A 19043-nucleotide genomic window follows, 5' to 3' on the forward strand; every position below is an offset into this window, starting at 1 on the left:
AAAGTTAGTGTAAACGAAAAAACTATAGTATTGTTAATGCATTTACAGCTAAAAAGATCTACAACTTTAGTTTTTGTAAGTGAATAACTAACATTACTTTAATTACATTTACAATATTTTTGTACAAACTTTACTTTTAAATTCTGTAAGATGTTTAAGCTAAACACATTAGTTTCATAACATAAAAGTGTTAATAAAAGTTTTTTAAACAGCCAATCAAAACCTTGCAACCACAGCATAGAAATAACCCACAATTACGAGGATTGGGTGCAAATTCGAGAATGCTGGGTCAAATCATTCATTAAGTATCCCCTCTACAACTACATGGTTGCTACTGACGACAGAAAACTCGGCAAAAAATTTTTACGCGCCTACTTTGAAGCCAACTATGACGCAACAGTGGGAAGCGGTAACGCGGTATTGATGTGTGTGAAAGCAGTTTTTCGTAAAAATTGTTGCTTTGAAGAGAAAATAATCGGCGGAGTGATGATATTGTTACCGGATAAAGGTTCTTGGGGCTGGAAGGCAAAAGACCAGGAACCATATGACAGAGCATACGACAGGCAAGAAATGCAAAAAATAAATCCAGAAGCATTGAGAAGACTTAAAAAGTTTGTAAAAAATTATTCTTAAATTTGTATTTAGTTCAGTTTTGTTTTGTTCAGTTCTGTATATAATTGTACTCTATTTTTTTCTAAATACTTGTCTACGATCAAACACTAATATTAAAGCATTTTTTCAATTTATACGCAAAAAGTAAACAAAACAATCTTTAGATTTTTAAAACATGAAGTAATAACATGAAGTCATTAACTTTTTTATTTTAAATTTATTATTTATAAACAAAAATCTTACAGATATGAAAATTGGGAGAACAATTTGCTTGAGTCGTCAGTGAAACAAATGGGTCCGATGTGGAATGCAATCTTCTGTGCCCTTTCTCCCGAGTACACCTCAATGAAAATTGGCACCAGCTTGTACCAAAGTGCCCTCGACCTCATTTCCCGCTGTCACTATGACGACGAACGATCGCCCTTGGTGATGGCGGTCAGCCACAGCAACAGGTCGGCCCACTTTCACAAAAGCAACGGGTTCACCCAGATAACTGGCAAGCTGATTCCGTACGAAGATGATGGAGAAGTGAAATTTCTCGTTCACTTGTTAAAACATCAGCCTTGTCTAGCGTCACGTGACACAATAGATGAGATTTCTGCTCAGTTGAAATTGAATGGAATGAATGTTGATAAAAACACTGTTGTAAAAGCTTCTTAATTTTTTTATATGGTTTTAAGTGTTTTTTTATCTTTTTATTTCATTTCAAGTGTTTTTCTAACAAAAAAAAATTAAAAGTTTTTAATTTTTGTCAATTACCTACTTTTTATTTAGGTTTTAAGAAACTTTACGGTGTTCAATGTGTGAAATTAAAAAATTAAACTTAAAATATTTTTTAAACCTCTATAATTTTCTAAAGACTTAACTTTAATTCGTTGTAAATTTACTTTATATAGTACTTTAAACGAAATAGAATAAAGTAAACGTATTTTTTGAATAAGAAAAATTATTTTCCACACTATATTTTAAGATTAAGTATTACATTTTTAAACTACAAACAACTCCCTTTTAATTGTTATTAGATACATTTTAATCGTAAACACTAAAGGACTTTTTTATCTTTGCTTTTTTCGGTAATTACATTCCTTTTATCAGATTTTATTTATAAAAACAAATTGTTGATTTTATTTAACTAAAAGGACCTTGATGTAATGCGACCTGAAAGTGCTAAATTTTTGTTTCCTTTTATTCGTTTTAAATTTATAATAATAAAACTTAAATCTTATGGTTGACTGTTATTTTCTTAGTTTAGGTTAATACAACCATTTAAAAGAATGACTTTACTCCTTTCAAAAAGTTAGTTACTTTATTTATATTTAGAAATCAGTTTAAAAAGATTTTGAGATAAAAACTTTACTTATACACTTTTTTTACTTTTAATTGTCTGCAGGGCTTAAACTTACTTTACTATAGACTTGAGTTCATATTTTGTCTTAAATTACCATCTCTTATTGCATAGTGATCGGGAAAAAAGCTAAGATTAAACATTAAACTTTAATTTTAAGGTGCTTTTACTTTTGATTTTAGATTACAGTAGTTAGCTGCAACAACGCATATTATTTAACGTTGATAAAAAGGAATTCAAAGCTCTTATTAGTCCTTGCTTTAATTTCTAAATTTAAATTTTAAGACTGCAATTCTTTTCTTTCATATTTCATAAGAGTCATTTTAAGTTATGAACAAACTTCTAAAGTAATATACTATCATAAAACATTATGAGAGTTAAAGTAAACTTACTTTCATAAAACTAAGCATTTATTTATGGTGTTATTACATAAAAGCACAATAAAAGTATAAAGAGATGTTTTAATTAAGTTGTTGTCACACCTTGTTTTTCATAAACTAATAACTGAAAAATAGTATTTTACCACAAATCTTATTGTGTATACCTTCACTTAAAGTTTATTTTTTTAGTCGTGTTAAATTATACTATGTGTTATCTAATTTTTAGATAATTATTAATCTAATTTTTAGTAATCCTTTACATTCACAAACAATGAACAATAAACTTTAACATGCACCTAACAAAACATTGGAAATATTTTAAACTTATGAAACGATTCCGTGTAAAATAAGCTTGCGTTTTATTAAAAAGTCTACGAAAACTAAATGATACAAACTTTTTAACACTTTAAGTCAAATTAATCGATTTAGCTGGAAGCTGTATGTAATTGTCTTTAAAAAGAATATGAAAATAAATGTTCTTAAAGCGGCTAAACAGTAAAAATTACTTATCATGTTGTTTAGAATAAAACTATTTTAAAATAAGTTTTAAGTTAGAGTAAGGCCTTTTTAACTTCGTACATATTTATAACTTTGATTTTAATTTTTTAGAAAATATTTAAATAATACAAAAACGTTTATCATAAAGATTCAGCTCTTTATTCGCTCATAAAAAAACTAAAATAGTTATCTAAAACTATTTAAGTCACAGTTTAATTAACTACTTGAATTATTTTTGAACTTTTATCTTAATAAAAACAAAATACAATACATAAACTGTTTGTTTGTTGTATATAGCTAGGAGTAGAATAATATCTAAAAATACAAAAACACTGTATAAGCTAATCATAGCTTTTACAACGTTTAAAATGTTCTTGAAAAGGTATATACTTGTTAATCGTAAAATAAAGTTTGTATATAACAGCATACTTATCTAGAAGTATGTATTTAAATAAACATACTTTATTGTTACTGAAATTTTTAACAACTGAAAACCTGAACAAAAAATTAAGTATGATTTTTCTTAAATACTTAGTTTACTTAAAATTTCATGAAAATTTATTTCATTGTTTAGTGATTTTTCTATTACAATGTCATTGTAGTTTAATATGTTAAAAATGTTTCAAACCGGTTTAACAAACAGTGTATCTTCATAACTAAAAGCTGAGCTTAGATTTATTACTGTTTCGAAAACCAGATGTTTGTAAATCAAAGTAACATTTTCAATAATTTTGTTTTATTTAATTTTTGATTAAACATATTACGATTTACTGTAACAACATAACTTTTATGGTAGTAATTAAACTTTTTTCACCACATTTTAAAAATTTTTAAACACATTAAAAGAGATGTTTTAACATCTTTCTTGAGCTTGCATTAAATTTAAATAAAAAGAATTGTATACTAATTGTATAATAATGTTATATAAAAAAAGTACTTTAATAATCATTTAATTGATGAAATGTTAAAAACTACTTAAAGTCATGTTAAATGCAATTTGAATTTTGTTTTTAATTTAAAAAAATCAACACGGTTTAAAGAAAACTTTGCTTTTAATTACTTCCATAGTTTATCATCTTATCTTACTATTAAAATAAACAAAAAATAAATTTCTAAGTTCAAATTCCGGAGTTGTTCATAATTTTGATTCAAAGATACAGTAAATAGTTGCAATAATGCACATTAAGTTACGTACCTAATTATTTTCTCATAATTTGTGAGGTTGGGTAATTCCAAACCACAAATGGTATAATTCAAAGACTTAAAAATATAACATTTCAGGTAAAGTACTTTATGCGGCATGAAGTATTCAGCTTAGTTTATCAGATAAAAGATACTCAAATAAAAGAGATTTTATTCTCATATCATTATAAAATAGAGAGCTCATGCTTACTTTTAATAAAATATGTTCTTATATATTATGAAACTTAGTTAAAGTACATACAACATTTTCAAAAGTATTTCAAAATTTAAAAACCGAATAAAGATTATTGTTAAATAAATAAAATTGATCTGTAAAATATTTGTTGAACATTTTATAAACTTTATTAAATTTACCCCAAACAGTTTAAAGGAAAGAATATAATTTTTTTTTAAATTTACTTTTAAACAAATTTGTAAAACATATACAGAATGCTTTGAATAAGTGTAAAAACGAACTGTTTTGCGAAATTTTTAAGCAGACAGTTTTTTTTAGGCTAAATAGTTTTCTTAACATAATAATAACAGCATAAGTATATTTTCTTACGATTAAAATAGTTATATGTACAACTTGAAAGTACAGATACTTGTCACAGGAAACAGATTTTACGACTTGCTTTAAAAGCTAAACAAGTTTTGTTTAAGTATTAAAAACAAAGTTTTCTGAATTAGTTTTAAGCTAAACATATTTTTTATAGCTAAGTATTTACTTTATCACAAGAATAGAAACAGATATTTAGTTTCTGACTAACTAATTAATTTTAAGAAAGTATTTTATGTACAGATGCTCGTCACAAAAAACCGTTCTAAAAACTTGCCATAAAAGTTTTGAAAGTTTTAATATTGAAATATTAAATTTATATTAATAACTAATAATTTACTTTTAAAATAAAAGTATAATTTCATAACAGTTAAAATTTTTTATTAGTACTGCTTTAATTTCGAATTTTTTTTTTAATACTACAAGTTTTTTTTTTTTCATATTTTAAAACAGACATATTATATTATGAAAAAATTCTTAAAGTAAAATAATATTATAAAACATAAGGAAAATTAAGGTAAACTTGCTTTATTAAAATTAAACATTTTTTTGTGGTTTTAATACATCAAAACACAGTAAATAAATCAAAAGCTGTTTCCAATTAAGTTGTGATCACACCTTGTTTTTCATCAACTAACAACTGAAAAACAATATTTTACACCATTCTAGTTGTATGTCCGTATACTTAAAGTACATGTTTTTAGTTGTTGTTAATTTATACTATGAGTTATTTGACTTTAAACTAATTGTTAATTTATTTTTAGTAATCTCTATATTTACAGACAATTAATAATAAACTTTAACAGGCACTTAAAAAAAAACATTTAGAGCGACTTTAATCTTATAAAAGAATTTCCATGTAGTATAAGCTTTGCGTCTTTCTTATAAATCACGATTTTACGAAAACAGAAGGATACAAATTTTAAAACACTTAAAGTCAAATTATTTCATTTCGCTATAAATTATATGTAATTTTCTCTAAAAAAATAAAATTAAAATTAAGTTCTCATAGCGGCTAAACATTGTAAATAACTTATCAATATTGATTAAATATAAAATTAAATAAATTTTAAATTAAAGTAATACCTTATTAACTTTGTACATATTTTTTGACTTTGGTATTAGATAATACAATAACGTTTATCATAAAGTGTTAATTTATTATCCACTTGCAAATAAAACTGAAATCCTTATCTACAGTTATTTAAGTTGCAGTTTAATTAACTATTTAAATTATTTATAAACTATTATCTTAACTGATACAAAATATATTTCATAAATTGTTTTTTTTTTTATTGCATAAATTTGGAGCTAGGAGCTGAATAATATCTACAAAAACAAAATCATTGTATAAGCTAATCACAACTTTTAAACGTTAAAAGTATGTCTTGAAAAATTATATATTTGTTAATCTTAGTTTTAAGCTTCTAAATAATTATATCTTTGTCTAGAAGTATGTACTTAAATAAACATAAATTCTTAACATTGAAATGTTCAAAAACTGAAAAGCATAAAACTTGAACAAAAAAACAAGTATGATTCTTTTTGAAACTTTAGTTTTGTGTGAAATAAATTATTTTTTATCATTGTTTTGTTATTTTTATATTGCGATGTCATTGTAGTTTAAAATTTTAAAACTGTTTAAACCCGTTAAAACGAACAATATATCTTCATAACTACAAGCTATTACAAAGAAAATTAGTTTTTTTACTGTTTTGAAAACCAGATATATGTAAGGCGAAATAAAAATTTTAATAATTTTGTTTTATTTTTGATTAAACATATTGAAACTTTTTGTATCAACTTTTTTTTTATGAATGTAGTTATACTTTTTTACCACGTTTTCTAAACCTTTGAAAACACATTAAAAGAAACGTTAAACATATTTCCGACCATGTGAGCTTGCATTAAAATTAAAGAAAATGTTTTTTTTTATACTAATTATATAAAAAGAGTATTTAGATAATTATTTACTTGATAAAATCTTAGAATCTATTAAAAAATCATTTAAATTACAGTTTTATTTTTATTTTTAATTTTAAAAAAACTACACGGTTTAAAATCACTGTACTTTAAATTACTTTCATATTTTATTTTTTATTTTACCGTTATAATAAACAGAGAAAAGCTTTCTAAGTTCAAATTCCGGAGCTCTTCATAATTTTTATTTAAAGATACAGTAATTAGTCGCAATAATTCACACTATTTTACGCATTTAATTATTTACTCTTATTTTGTGAGGCTGGGTAATTCCAAACCGCAAATGGCATAAATGAAAGACTTAAATATTAAATATTTTAGTAGTATTGCTTTACGCGATATGAAGTATTTAGCTATCAAGTTTCAAAAGAACAAAGTAGTTTAAATATGGCTTACCATATTTTTGAAAGATACTTGAATGAAAGTTAATCTAATCTCATATTATTACATAGTACTCCGTTTTTCTATGAAATATTTTAAATATCATAAAGTTTAGTTAAATTATATTTTATATTTTATAAGTATATTTAAAATTTAGAAACCGAATTAGGTTAATAATTAAATGAATTCAGTTGTTTTTATAAAGTATTTTTATCGAAATTTATACTTGTTTTTGAATTTACACGAAGTAGTTTGTAATAAAGAATATCAAATATTTAAAAAACTTATTTTTAATTGTTTTTGAAAATATATGCCGAAATCTTTGGATAAGTGTAAAAAACAAACAGTTTTTTGTATAAGTATTAAGCAGAGTGTTGGTTTTAGGCTAAATATTTTCTTTGACATAAGAATTACAGAATAAGTTTAATTTCTGACAAGTAAATTAGTTATATGTACAACTTTAATGTACAGATGTTTTTCTTGTAAAACTGATTTTTACGGCTTGTTTTAAAAGCTGTAAAAGCTTTAAAATATAATTTCTATTTTCATCAGAAAGAAAAAAGTTTTTTTTGACTGAATGTTTTTGAACTAAAAATAAACAAAACTAAAAATCTTAAACAAATTCAACGCAGTTTCCAATGTAATATTTGTTAATCAAAAAATATAAATGCAGTTTAATAACAGATGAATATTTTTTAAGTTATTAAAGTTTTAAAGATATACACAAAACAAACTGCCTAAAATATTAAAACTTTGAAAGAAAAAACTGTTTCGCAAAACTATTTTTTTATTAAAGTTCTTAGGTAATTAGAAGTTTTAACGGGAACTTTTATTTTAAGTTGTTAAATTATATAATTTTGCCAATATTTAAATCAAAAATTGTGTACAAAGTAATGTAGAATATTTAAATTGTTCAATATATTTTACTTAAAGAACTTTAAATAATTGCATTGTAGTATAGATATAAAGTTTACTTTAAAGTTTATTTAGGAACTGAAAAAAAACTAATCATTTTTAAGTTAAAACCTTTAGATAAATATTATTAAGTTTCTAAATAAATAAAATTATGTAGCATGTTGAAACAGAAATCTACTAAAACTGTAAATTACATAAGTTTGAGTTTTATGGTGTTTAAAAAAGTAAAACTGTGATAAAAAATGTATTTAAATGTGTTAAAGCTTTTAAATTAATAAATCTAAAACAAATGTAAACTAATAATAAGCAATTACCTACAGCAAATTTATCTTAAAGAAACACAATTTTGTATTTATTTACATTTTGCTATTAAACAAAAAAGGTTAAACTGTAATTAGTCATTAGAAAACACTTTTAGTTGCTGATACTATTGAAATTTGTTTAAAATATATCATAGATCATAAAGCTTTAAAGTTTTGTAAAACCACTATCAAATTTAAAAGATTGTCAATTTTGTAGGAGTAAGATTTAATATCTAATACACTTAAAATCAAATTTGTTCCTTAATTTATGTGATGTGTTTTTAATGGGTATCGTAAAATCTTATCGAACAATTTCACTTACTTGAATACCTTAAAGTCTTGCCCGTGTATTATTAACTAATAACTCAAAATGTTCACAGCAAAAAGTTGAAATATATATTTTCATTCAACAAAACTAGTTTGTTTTTTTAATTTTTGTTGTTAAACGTTAATTAAAAACTTCTGTTATAAATATTGATAACAAATAAAACATTTTAGAACATTTTTGAGTGTACAAAAATCACGATTATCAATTTACAAACAAAACTAATGGTTGAGACTAAAAACTATCCTTAGTTGAACATGATATGTTAGCAATTCATACTTATTAAAATTTTACTAATATTTTCGTATAAAATTAAACGAAGATTTTTCTAAGCGAATGCTACAATAAAAATATCTCTAAAAAAAACATACCAATTCCGATAAACTCTTTAGTACTAGACTTTTTTTGATAGTTTTCCAGAAAATTTTTTAAAGACTAAGTTCTATGATAGATTTTGAAATCAAATCATTTTATTTTTAAGATAAAAATGAAAAAAATTCTTATTAAGAAAATTTATAAAAACAAAATGTAGTAATGTATTTATTTTCTATATTAAAAAAAAACAATAAGCTTCATATCAAATACTACTTCAATTAGAAAAAATACTATTATTGTTTTGAATAGCTTAATTCTGACAATTATATAAATAACAAAACATCTAAACTTATTTACAGACTAAATTGACCTTTTGTTAATTCCCACATATTTTATTGATTAATTTCTGAAAAGATTAATTATTTTTAGTAAAATTTTAAGGAAAACATATTTTTTTATTTAGTTGCTTAAAAAAAAAGCTTAAAGTCTAAATGTTGGTCAGGTTAAGAATTTAATAAATTATCTTTTTAATATTATACTTCATAAGTTCATACTAATAAATTTAGTTTTATTTGTTGTGAAATTTTGTTTGTTAGTAAACCTTTCTTTTAAAAGCTCAATAAAAGTAATACTAAACGTTCCAATGTAAAAATTTATACAAAAGATCTCAAGAACTTCAAAGGTTTAAATCAAACCTTATAAATTATTTAATTTAAATTCAAAAAGTAATTTAACCCTTCAACAATATTTTAAACTTTTTTATCGCTTTTAAATTTTTATGAAACGAATAGCCTCAAAATAACTACAGTTGTTTAAGCTATCTACTTTTTTAATGGCTTATTTAAATGTCTGATACTGTCAAAACTTGAAAATTGTACATTTTATTGAAAATAAACAATGAGACCTGTTCTTTGAAGCAACGGATTATTATTGAGCTCAATTTGAATAAAACACACTAAAATTGGATACTTTAGATTTCATTCGATCTTACATTAATATCTTAAATTAATGTCTGGGAAAGATATAATTTAAATTTTGTATTTATTTTAATTCATATAACCTGATACGATTGATTTATAAGAAATGTTCTAAGTTTTTTAAATTAACTATTTTAAGCTTTTTGATTATAGTAAAAAGATTAAAATATGTTATCACAAAACGGTAGTTGTTAAACTCAAGTTTATCTTTTGTATATTTTTTGGTACTTTGCTAATTATGCAAAGTTTATAGGGCAAAGTTTTCACTATGTCAATAATTTTATAACTTTCTAGCTTTTCATTAACTATTAATGGGAAAATTTGTTGTAATAAATACTTAAAGCAAAACTACTTAAAATTGACAATTAATTGCCGCGGATGTTAAGCTGTTACAGTTTATTTACTTTTAAATGAGGTTTTAGCAAATATAAGAACTTTATTTTATTAATTTATTTATCCTTTCTAACACGTTTATTGCAAAAACTAAATTTTAAATTACTTTTATCTAGCTGAAAGGACACAATGCAACAAGTATTTACTATTTTAAAACTTTAGAATTAAATATTTGCAGATAAACTTGTTGTTTAACAGTTATTTTATTTTTTAAATATTAAAAAAAAAATTGATGCAGTTACGATATCAATTTTTATTAACTAAACTGATAGTTACATCGATTAAATTCTATATAAGCTAATTCAAGCGTTTTAACGACTTAAAGCTCAGATTACTTTGCAATTTTAGTGGTGCTCAAATTTTAGAAACATATCGTTTTAATAAGTTAAGCTTTATGTAAGGATAAGTGTATAGTCTATATTTCACTTGTTTAACAAAATCAACAAAAAGTTTAATTCTATAAGTTAAAACAAGTAAAAATCTAATTTTGTAAAAGTCTAATAAAATTAATCTACTATAGTTATATAATTATGATATATTTATATAGTAAAAAAATTATAGTTACATTATAGCTAGTGAAATACTTGATCAACATTTTAAGATACGGACGGTTCAAGTTCCGAATCTTTTTTCTAACTTATGATCCGGTTCCAAGCAAAAATGGGCGGTTCCGGTTCCGAATTTTGGATCTGGTAGATCACTAATTATAACACAAAAAAGTAAGAATTAATACAAGCTGTAGTTTATCGACTTCATTCTACAAAAACAATTTTTTACTAAATAAAGAGAAATCACTTATTTCAACAATACTGTCTTGGTCTTCGACCTAAGTAGCAATTTATATTTTTAAAAGAGTTTTTTGTTTTGTAACATACTTACAATTTGCTTTATGAACTAAATAGTAAACAAATCATGCATTAATATAATATTTTGTATTCATATAAAAATCATTCAAGCTGTAAATTTTGATTTAAAAGTATTGAAAATTATAAACTCTGGTTTTTAGTAATATTAGTTTAAGTAATTATATATAAGTAGAGTTACTATCTAAGTAATGATTTTCAAAAAAAAACAAACTTCCTAAATTTATTCCTTATTATTAACGTGTTCATTCTATAGTAAACATTCTTATAGATATTTGTATCAAGGTATTACATTTTAGATAGCATCTGTCGGTACAGTACATTAGGCGGTCGATTGAGTTTGCACTTTTGTGTCAAAAATGTTATGTTAAAAGATAGTATTTTTGAAATCTAGTTTTTTTATCAATTTTTTACCTTAAAGTTAATGATAGAACAAATCATTAAAAGAAACTTGATTGAATCGTATTTCATAAACCATTCAAGTTGCTAATATACATAGTTTTTCGTAAGCAAATTAGTTGTATGCTTTTTTAGAGAAACTTTACTATTGTTTCAAAGTAACATTGCTTCTTGTTCATACAAATTAAAAAATTAAAAACTTAACTATAAATTTTGACGAAAATATCCAAAGAATCAATCAAGTATGTAAGTCTAGGATACGGATTTAACGAATGTCTATTACATAACAACATAACAATTTTTTTATACTAAATTTAGGACAACGTTTTAGAAATTTTTTAAATAAACTAATCTCAATAAGAAAATTAAAAGCAGAAAATAAGCTTAAAATTGAAACTAAAAAGCTTTTTTTCTATTTCCAAATAACAAGTTTTGTAAACATTAATGAAAACACAAAACGAGTACAGTAACCTCTCGCATCTTTACCCACTCGTGACGTTAGGCACTATCGTGTAGTTACGCATTTTAGAACTCTAAAAAATTAAAAAAATTAAAAAAATATTTTCTCTAATATTACACAAATTAGGTTTATTGTATATTTTTATTTAGAATATGTTTTAAAATGCTAACTCACCTCTCTATATCTTTAGACTTTGTAAATTTATGTTCCTTGACTAATTGATAAACATTTAGTTATACCTCAGTATATCAGAAATTTTGTTAACAATAAGAGATTAAATTAAAATTCTGAACAAAATATGACTGTATTTATTAGTTGAAATATTACCTCCTTTTATACATTTAAATAAATAAAAAATTTCAATTCTTGAAATTCTTATGGCATGAAATCTCAAAAAATCCATAAATATATCTTTAATACAATGCAAGACAAGTTTATCCTTGTGTGGGCAATAGTCAAATTAAAAAAAGTTGTAGTAAAATAAATTAATTTATTAAATACTTCTCGTATATTTTATATGTTTTTGTTCAAAAAAGAAATCCATTACAGCACCAAATGCATATTTTTGTAAAAGGCTATAGAAACAAATTTTAATATAGACACTACACTATTTTTTAACTGTAAACAAATGCTTAATTATAAATTGAATTTGCTAAGTAGAATAGAATATAAATGTTAATTATCAAATAAGTCACATATAAATAAAGATAAAGATAAAATCTACTTATTATTAAAACTAGTAAAATTTTTCTACAAGTATTAATGTTTTATATAAATTTAAATCCTTTTTTTAATATATGTATAGTTTTTTCTGTTGTTTTTATATTTATAAATAAAGTAAACAAGTTGTTAAAAGTGGGAAAGTCCCCAGTCTGCTTTTTACTAGAAGCAATATTAAAAAACAGCCATTAAAGTAAGTTTATTTAGAACCTCTCGTATCTTTACGATCTCTCGTATCTTTACGCATTATTTCTCTAAACACAATGTGCGTAAATAAGCGAGAGGTTACTGTACACACTTACTAGTTTAGTTAGCTGTTTTATTAAACAAATCTTTTCCTTTTGTTTGTTTTTAATTTAGATTTTCATTACAAATACTTATATAATAGTAAATAGGACAACTGTTTTTAAGAAGCGTCAAACTACGGTTTTTAAATATTACTTTATCAGAAGTTTAAGAATCAAAATGCTTTTTTTTGAAAAAACAAACTAAAATACTTTTTTGAAAGTAAGTTTTTCAAAAATCAAACATTTTGCTTAAGCTGAAAACAAAATCTAACAACTACTTTTTATTTTCTTACTTTTTAAAGATTTCTACAGTGATAAGCAAAATTTTTCTGACAGCTCTTATCTTATGACTTTTAATTAAAGAACATACGTAGTTACATAATTCTTAATTTAATTTTAAAGTATATATTATAGAAAAATATTATGTTTGCCACATTAGCCATTAATGTTAGTTTAATTTTTGTCTAAACCTGTATTTAAAGTACTCACTTCATTTATAAAACTCTGTTAACAGCTAAAGAATGCGATTTTTATTTAATTTAGAGTTTCTGTTTTAAAGATACTTAATTATATATATTATTTCGTTTATTTTATGCAAAAATTTAATAATAATTTTTTTTTTTTTTAATATTGATATTTATTATTAAATAAACACTGTACACCACTTTTTTCTAACTGTTAATATTTTGTACTATTTAGCCTTATTCTAGAATTCCTAATTCCGGAATAAGGTTCAAATAGTAAGAAATATGAGTTTTGTTATCGATTTTTACTTAGCTCGAATTGTTAAAAAGTTTAACTTTATTTTTTTTTTTTTTTATATGTGAATAATATTATACATAATTTTTCTTTTAGCAACTTTTAATATTTTGTTTTAATTGGCCTTATTCCGAAATTAGAAATTCTAGAATAAGGCTAAATAGTACAAAATATTAACAGTTAGAAAAAAAAAAGTGGTGTACAGTGTTTATTTAATAATAAATATCAATATTAAAAAACAAAACCAATTTTATTACATAATTATTTATGTTTGAGCTAAGTAAAAATTTATAAAAAAATCGATGTTTTTCTAAGGGGCCCTACACTAAAAGTCAAGCCTAAATTCAATGGATTTTTAAATTAAAGACAAAGGACCGCTCTTTAAATTAAAATTAAATTTTTATTTAGCTATTAAGATAAGGAAAATAATTGAATCTAAAGTTTGGACATTTTTTTTCAAATTCTTGAAAAACGTTACCAAGCTAACTTCACACTCGTAGAACATTTAACGTTTTAATAAAATGAAATTTTTTTAGCAGGTAAACATTTTCTTACAAGGATATTCAATGCATTCGACTGACTTTGGAGGTAAAATAAGGAATTTTTAAATAACGATTTAATTAATTTGTTTAAAATCCATGAATATAGAATATACATTTTCTTCTTACTACCTCAGCTCTATACAAAATAAGTCTTTTTATTTTTATAATTATCGATTATCTTTTAACAACACTTTAAGAAAGCATTTAGACTACATGTTTTAGCAAATTAGTTTCTAAGTGTGAGTTTAGTAATAATTTTTATGTATTGCCTAGTAGATGATAAACTTTATGTTAATTAGATAAGTATTCTAATTTAAAAATTTAAAGTTTACAATGCGGTTTTTTTAGTAATAAAACTAAATAAAGAATAAAAGACATTAACAAACTAAACAATAAGTTTTAAAAGTCAAATAGATAACTATTTTACTATTTTTTTAAGTTGTTTTAACAGTGCTAAAAGTTTAAGCTGATTATGATAAGTAGTTATGAGGTGAATAGGAGGGCAAGTTTGAAATTTTGAGAGTTTTTAAAGATTATAACAAAACTAACTGACACTAGTTATTCTTAGATATACTAAAATTGAGGTACTTATTTTTAAATTTTGTACTGGGACCAAATATAAAAGTGAGTTTAAAAACCCTGGTTCAAAGTTACATTAAAACTTCAGCTTGAAAGTTTGATGATACAAACTAATGCTGAAAGAAGGTATGACTAAATTTAGATGTATAAAAATCGACTTAAATAATATTACAAGCTTTGAATTCTATATTTTAAAGTAAAATATTGGTAATATTAAAAAGTTAATACAATATTATTAACTGCAATAAAATAAAAAAAAGCTAGTAAATAAGTAAAGCATCCGTATAAAGCATGTCTTTTTAAGCTTTACTAACATGTGCAGATACTAAAAATGTAAAATTTACTCTGTTTCTCTCATCAAAACTTATTATCAAAAGTTGCATTTTCATACTTTTATTATTGAAATATCTTGTTAATTTTATGTTCCTATCGTTTGAACACTAAACTGTATTTCTTGTTATAATGTTTAAAACAAATAAAGTTTTTTTAATTTTTATTTAGTCAAGTTTTCAAAAACTGTCCAGTTTTCTAAATCAAAAGAGGCAGACTACTTTCATTCCAACATTTGAATTAAAATATGTTTTAGTTTATTTTAAATAAATATAATAAACTATTTATTTTATATTTTTGTTTAAATTAAATCATACAACTGTTTTATGTTTGCTTACGTTTCAAGAAAAATACAAGAAAATTAACATGTTTACTCCGAGAGGAGTTATAATAATTATAATTATATAAACTTAGATCAATTTGATTTTACTTCAAGCTTCTATTTGAAAATTTAATACTTTTTACAAACAACTTTATATTACTTCTGTTTAGTTAATTTGAGTACTTTACTTCTAAGCTTAAACTTGTATACAGTTGGGAGTTTCAAATAAAAGAGAAGTATTCAATTTGGTTTTAAAGAAATAACATGTTATACGTAATAAAACAAAAGCTAACAACTTGAAAATATTTTGAAAAAATTATAAAGAAGCTGCTTATAGTTATTTAAAAAAAAAATGTTTAATTATGGTATTTTAGTAGAAACAAACATTTTGAGTTAAGGTAATGTTTATAATTTAACCGTAAATAAGAATTTAATTAACTTTTATGATTTTATTTAAAGAATTAAAGAAATTGAAGTAGAAGTTTCAAGTTTAACACTGTAAAAACTCAAATCTTACAGTAATATGAGTTTTCCAACTAACTGCGTTTATTCTAAAATATTGAGCAGTTATTGGTTCGGGATAATTGTTGATTACTGGGGTATCTGGGTCGAAGTTTCCTGGAAAAACCTAAATAAAATTTACTTTAATTTTTTTTCATTTTTTGATAAAATAAGGAGAGAGAAATGTGTTAAAGGTACTTATTTAGAAGAGATTAAATAAGTATTTGTCTAGTTGTACAATTCTAAGTATTGTATTTGTATAAACATACTATAAAAATAAAGAAAAAGGTTTTTCTATTATACTATTTAAATACTTTCCTTAACTACTAAGTAAAACTAAACCACATACAATCTACTTATTTCAATAATAAGTTATGCAATAAGGATGCTAAATATAGAATTTCGATTTTAACAACCTGATTGTTTTTTAGTTATTTTCTAATTACTTCTAAACTTATTTAAATAGTTTTATTGTGTCAAAAATATTTATTTTTACATTTCAAACAAAAACATGACAAACACTTAAATAATTATACATTGTAAACACATAACTAGATATTATCTATTTAATAAGATAGATTTTTATTGACAAAGTGGATAAGTATTAATATTTTTGCTATGTTTGAGCCATATCGCCCCCTTTAGAGATTACTATTCTAACCTCAGGTCGTTTACAAGCATAAACTTAAGTAGGTTTTATAAAACTTAGTTTTATTAAACTTTAGTAAATAATCATTCGCTTGAAAATAAGTTAATTGGATGTTTATTTCTTAGTTATTAAACAACTTTTTTGTTTTTATTTAATTATATGGTTTGTTGAAATGACAAGTCACATCCTAAATATTTTTATACAAATTTTTGAACCGTTATGTCCGACTAAAAGGTTGATTATGAGAACCCATAACCGTTATGAATAGCATATCAATAACTAAAAATAAAAGGAGCATACTTTTTCATCACCATTTTCGTCGAGTATGTATTTAAAATTGGAATGTTCACCAGTTTTGTACAATATGTTGTACGATGTGACGTAATGATCGGAATTACTCCTCCCTTGCGTGACCACACCGTAAATTGTCTTTTCTTGCTGGTAATTGACTTCAATCCATCTTTCGTGCTTGTCTATAACATATTATAAAGTAGTTATGCTCTAAAATTTTATGAAAAACTAATTTTGTTTAATTATTTGTGTACAAACTGTTTTGGTTGAATGCTGGTCTTCCGGCAATCCAAGTTTCAGTGTTGCGTAGCCTTCCATGGTAACTTTGATAAACTTCATTGTTGTCCCAAAAAGAAACTGCTGTTATTTGGCTGTCTTTAACAACAGTTCTGTCTTGCACCCCGGAACCACAAACTTTTACTGCAAGTAAATACCAAGATTTCTATACTTTTATTCAATTACTTTTTTTTTTATTAAATGAGAACTGTACAAAGTTAGTTGAATTTACTTTGAAAACTTGTTTTTTCACAGACATTGTATAAAGCGTAAGGTTTTAAATTCAATCAAAAACTATTTTATAAAAATATCACTAAAGTTAACTTACTTTTTTTAATAGTTATAGTAATCAACTCTAACTTCTTATATGAGGAATAAAAAACGTACTAAGCTTGCTATGCTTTTATTCACATAAAAGTTTAAATTTACAAAGTTATACATTAAAAAAAACTGAAAGCTTGCTTATTCTAAAAACTTCTACAAAATTTAGGATTTAACTCAATTGAATTCTATAGTTAATGAGTCAATTTAACTTGGCTACAATCGTTTAATATTTTTAGCTTATAAGCCTAACTTCTAATATGAGGAGTGGAGAACAACTTTTTGTATTTTTCAACTTCTGCCTCGAGTTTTTCGTTCTTCTGAACAATTCCATCCAACTTTCTCATCAGTACATCGCCCACTGTTCCGGGCTCCCCTTTTGGTCCTCGGATTCCAGGAGCCCCGACCGTCCCTGCTTCCCCATCGCAACGGGCCGGTTGCTAACGAGGTTGATAAAGTCCTGGCTGCTGTCACTGCAGGTTACCCGGCACTGCTGAAAGCCATAATTGAACGAGTTTCCGTTGACAACCACAAAGAAAAAGCACAAAGTTGAAAGTTTAAATAAAAATTCCATGCTACTACAGCTGTTTCATAAGCTTTTTTAACAGATCTCTGGTTTTAACAGCTCTAAAACATGTTTTTTATTTATATATTGCTTACTTGTAAATAATTACTTCTAATTTTGTTAACACAAAAAGTAGAATGTATGTAAAAGTGGTTTAGAAATATCTTTTTATAAGTTGCATCTAAACATTAAAAAAAAATATTTTAGATTAACGAGTAAATTTCGATGTTTTAAAAATGTAATTTTTAGTTGTATGTAAAATGTAACAACTTTTATTGTTTATTTTTATAAATTCCTTAAGTAATAGACCAATTATTTATCTAAAAAACTTCTTTTTAATAAAACAGGATTTTTTTTAATAAATTTTGCTCAATGCCTTTTACTGATTTTCTATAAAAAAAAGTGTACCTAAAATATTTAAAAGCTCACACAATAGTAAAAATAATTACTTAACAATAAACACAACTTAATAACTGCTTCCAGCTAAAGTGGTTAAATATTACAAATTATAAGATAAATAGAGCATCAGATTTTCATCAAAAAAAAAATTTAAAACGTTTATTTTATAAAACCAAACAATATAAGCAATACAATTATTTTTGTAACATATTTAAAATTTGCTGCTTGGTTTGAAATCAATAGTAAACAAAACATGCTTAAATCTAATGCATGAATTTAAATGTTACAGTATTTATATACAAAAGCTGTTCAAACTGTAAGGGGTATTGTAAAAGTATTTTTAGAAAATAAGGCTTTTAGTATTAGTAAACTGTAACATTTATCTATAAATAAAGTAACTACTGAAGCAATAAGCTTCAAAAATAAAGAAAATTTTGAATCTATTCCTTGTATTAATACTATTAACGTCTACAAAACAACAACACATATTTTTATGTTAAAATTGCACGAGGTAACTAAATTGCACGAGGTTACTAAATTTCACGAGGGGACTAAATTCCACGAAGAAAAATTTGCACCAAGGGTCAATTTTGCACGAGCTACGAGTTTGCACGGA

The 19043-nt window shown here is 23.7% G+C and overlaps 1 protein-coding gene across 1 annotated transcript; it reads right to left on the reverse strand.

The window, feature by feature from the left end:
* Positions 1-15915: 15915 nt before the first annotated feature.
* Positions 15916-17810, reverse strand: LOC145828776 (retinoschisin-like). Its single transcript, XM_082936527.1, has 4 exons — positions 17717-17810; positions 17121-17286; positions 16876-17035; positions 15916-16053 (listed from the first exon to the last, which is right to left on the reverse strand). The coding sequence occupies exons 1-4, from the start codon at positions 17808-17810 to the stop codon at positions 15916-15918; spliced, it is 558 nt and encodes a 185-aa protein (XP_082792653.1).
* Positions 17811-19043: the final 1233 nt, after the last annotated feature.

Source organism: Thalia democratica, chromosome 2 (genome assembly GCF_965202585.1).
Source record: "Thalia democratica chromosome 2, ktThaDemo2.hap1.1, whole genome shotgun sequence".
Lineage (NCBI taxonomy): Eukaryota > Metazoa > Chordata > Thaliacea > Salpida > Salpidae > Thalia > Thalia democratica.

Bases quoted from the DNA above. Each gene is read 5' to 3' on its own strand.
- LOC145828776 (XM_082936527.1), bottom strand. From the start codon at position 17,810: ATGAGAAAGTTGGATGGAATTGTTCAGAAGAACGAAAAACTCGAGGCA. The intron at 17,036-17,120 runs GTACACAAATAA...CAAGCACGAAAG, and splicing joins GCATTCAACCAAAACAGTTT to ATGGATTGAAGTCAATTACC. The intron at 16,054-16,875 runs GTATGCTCCTTT...AATTTTATTTAG, and splicing joins ACGAAAATGGTGATGAAAAA to GTTTTTCCAGGAAACTTCGA.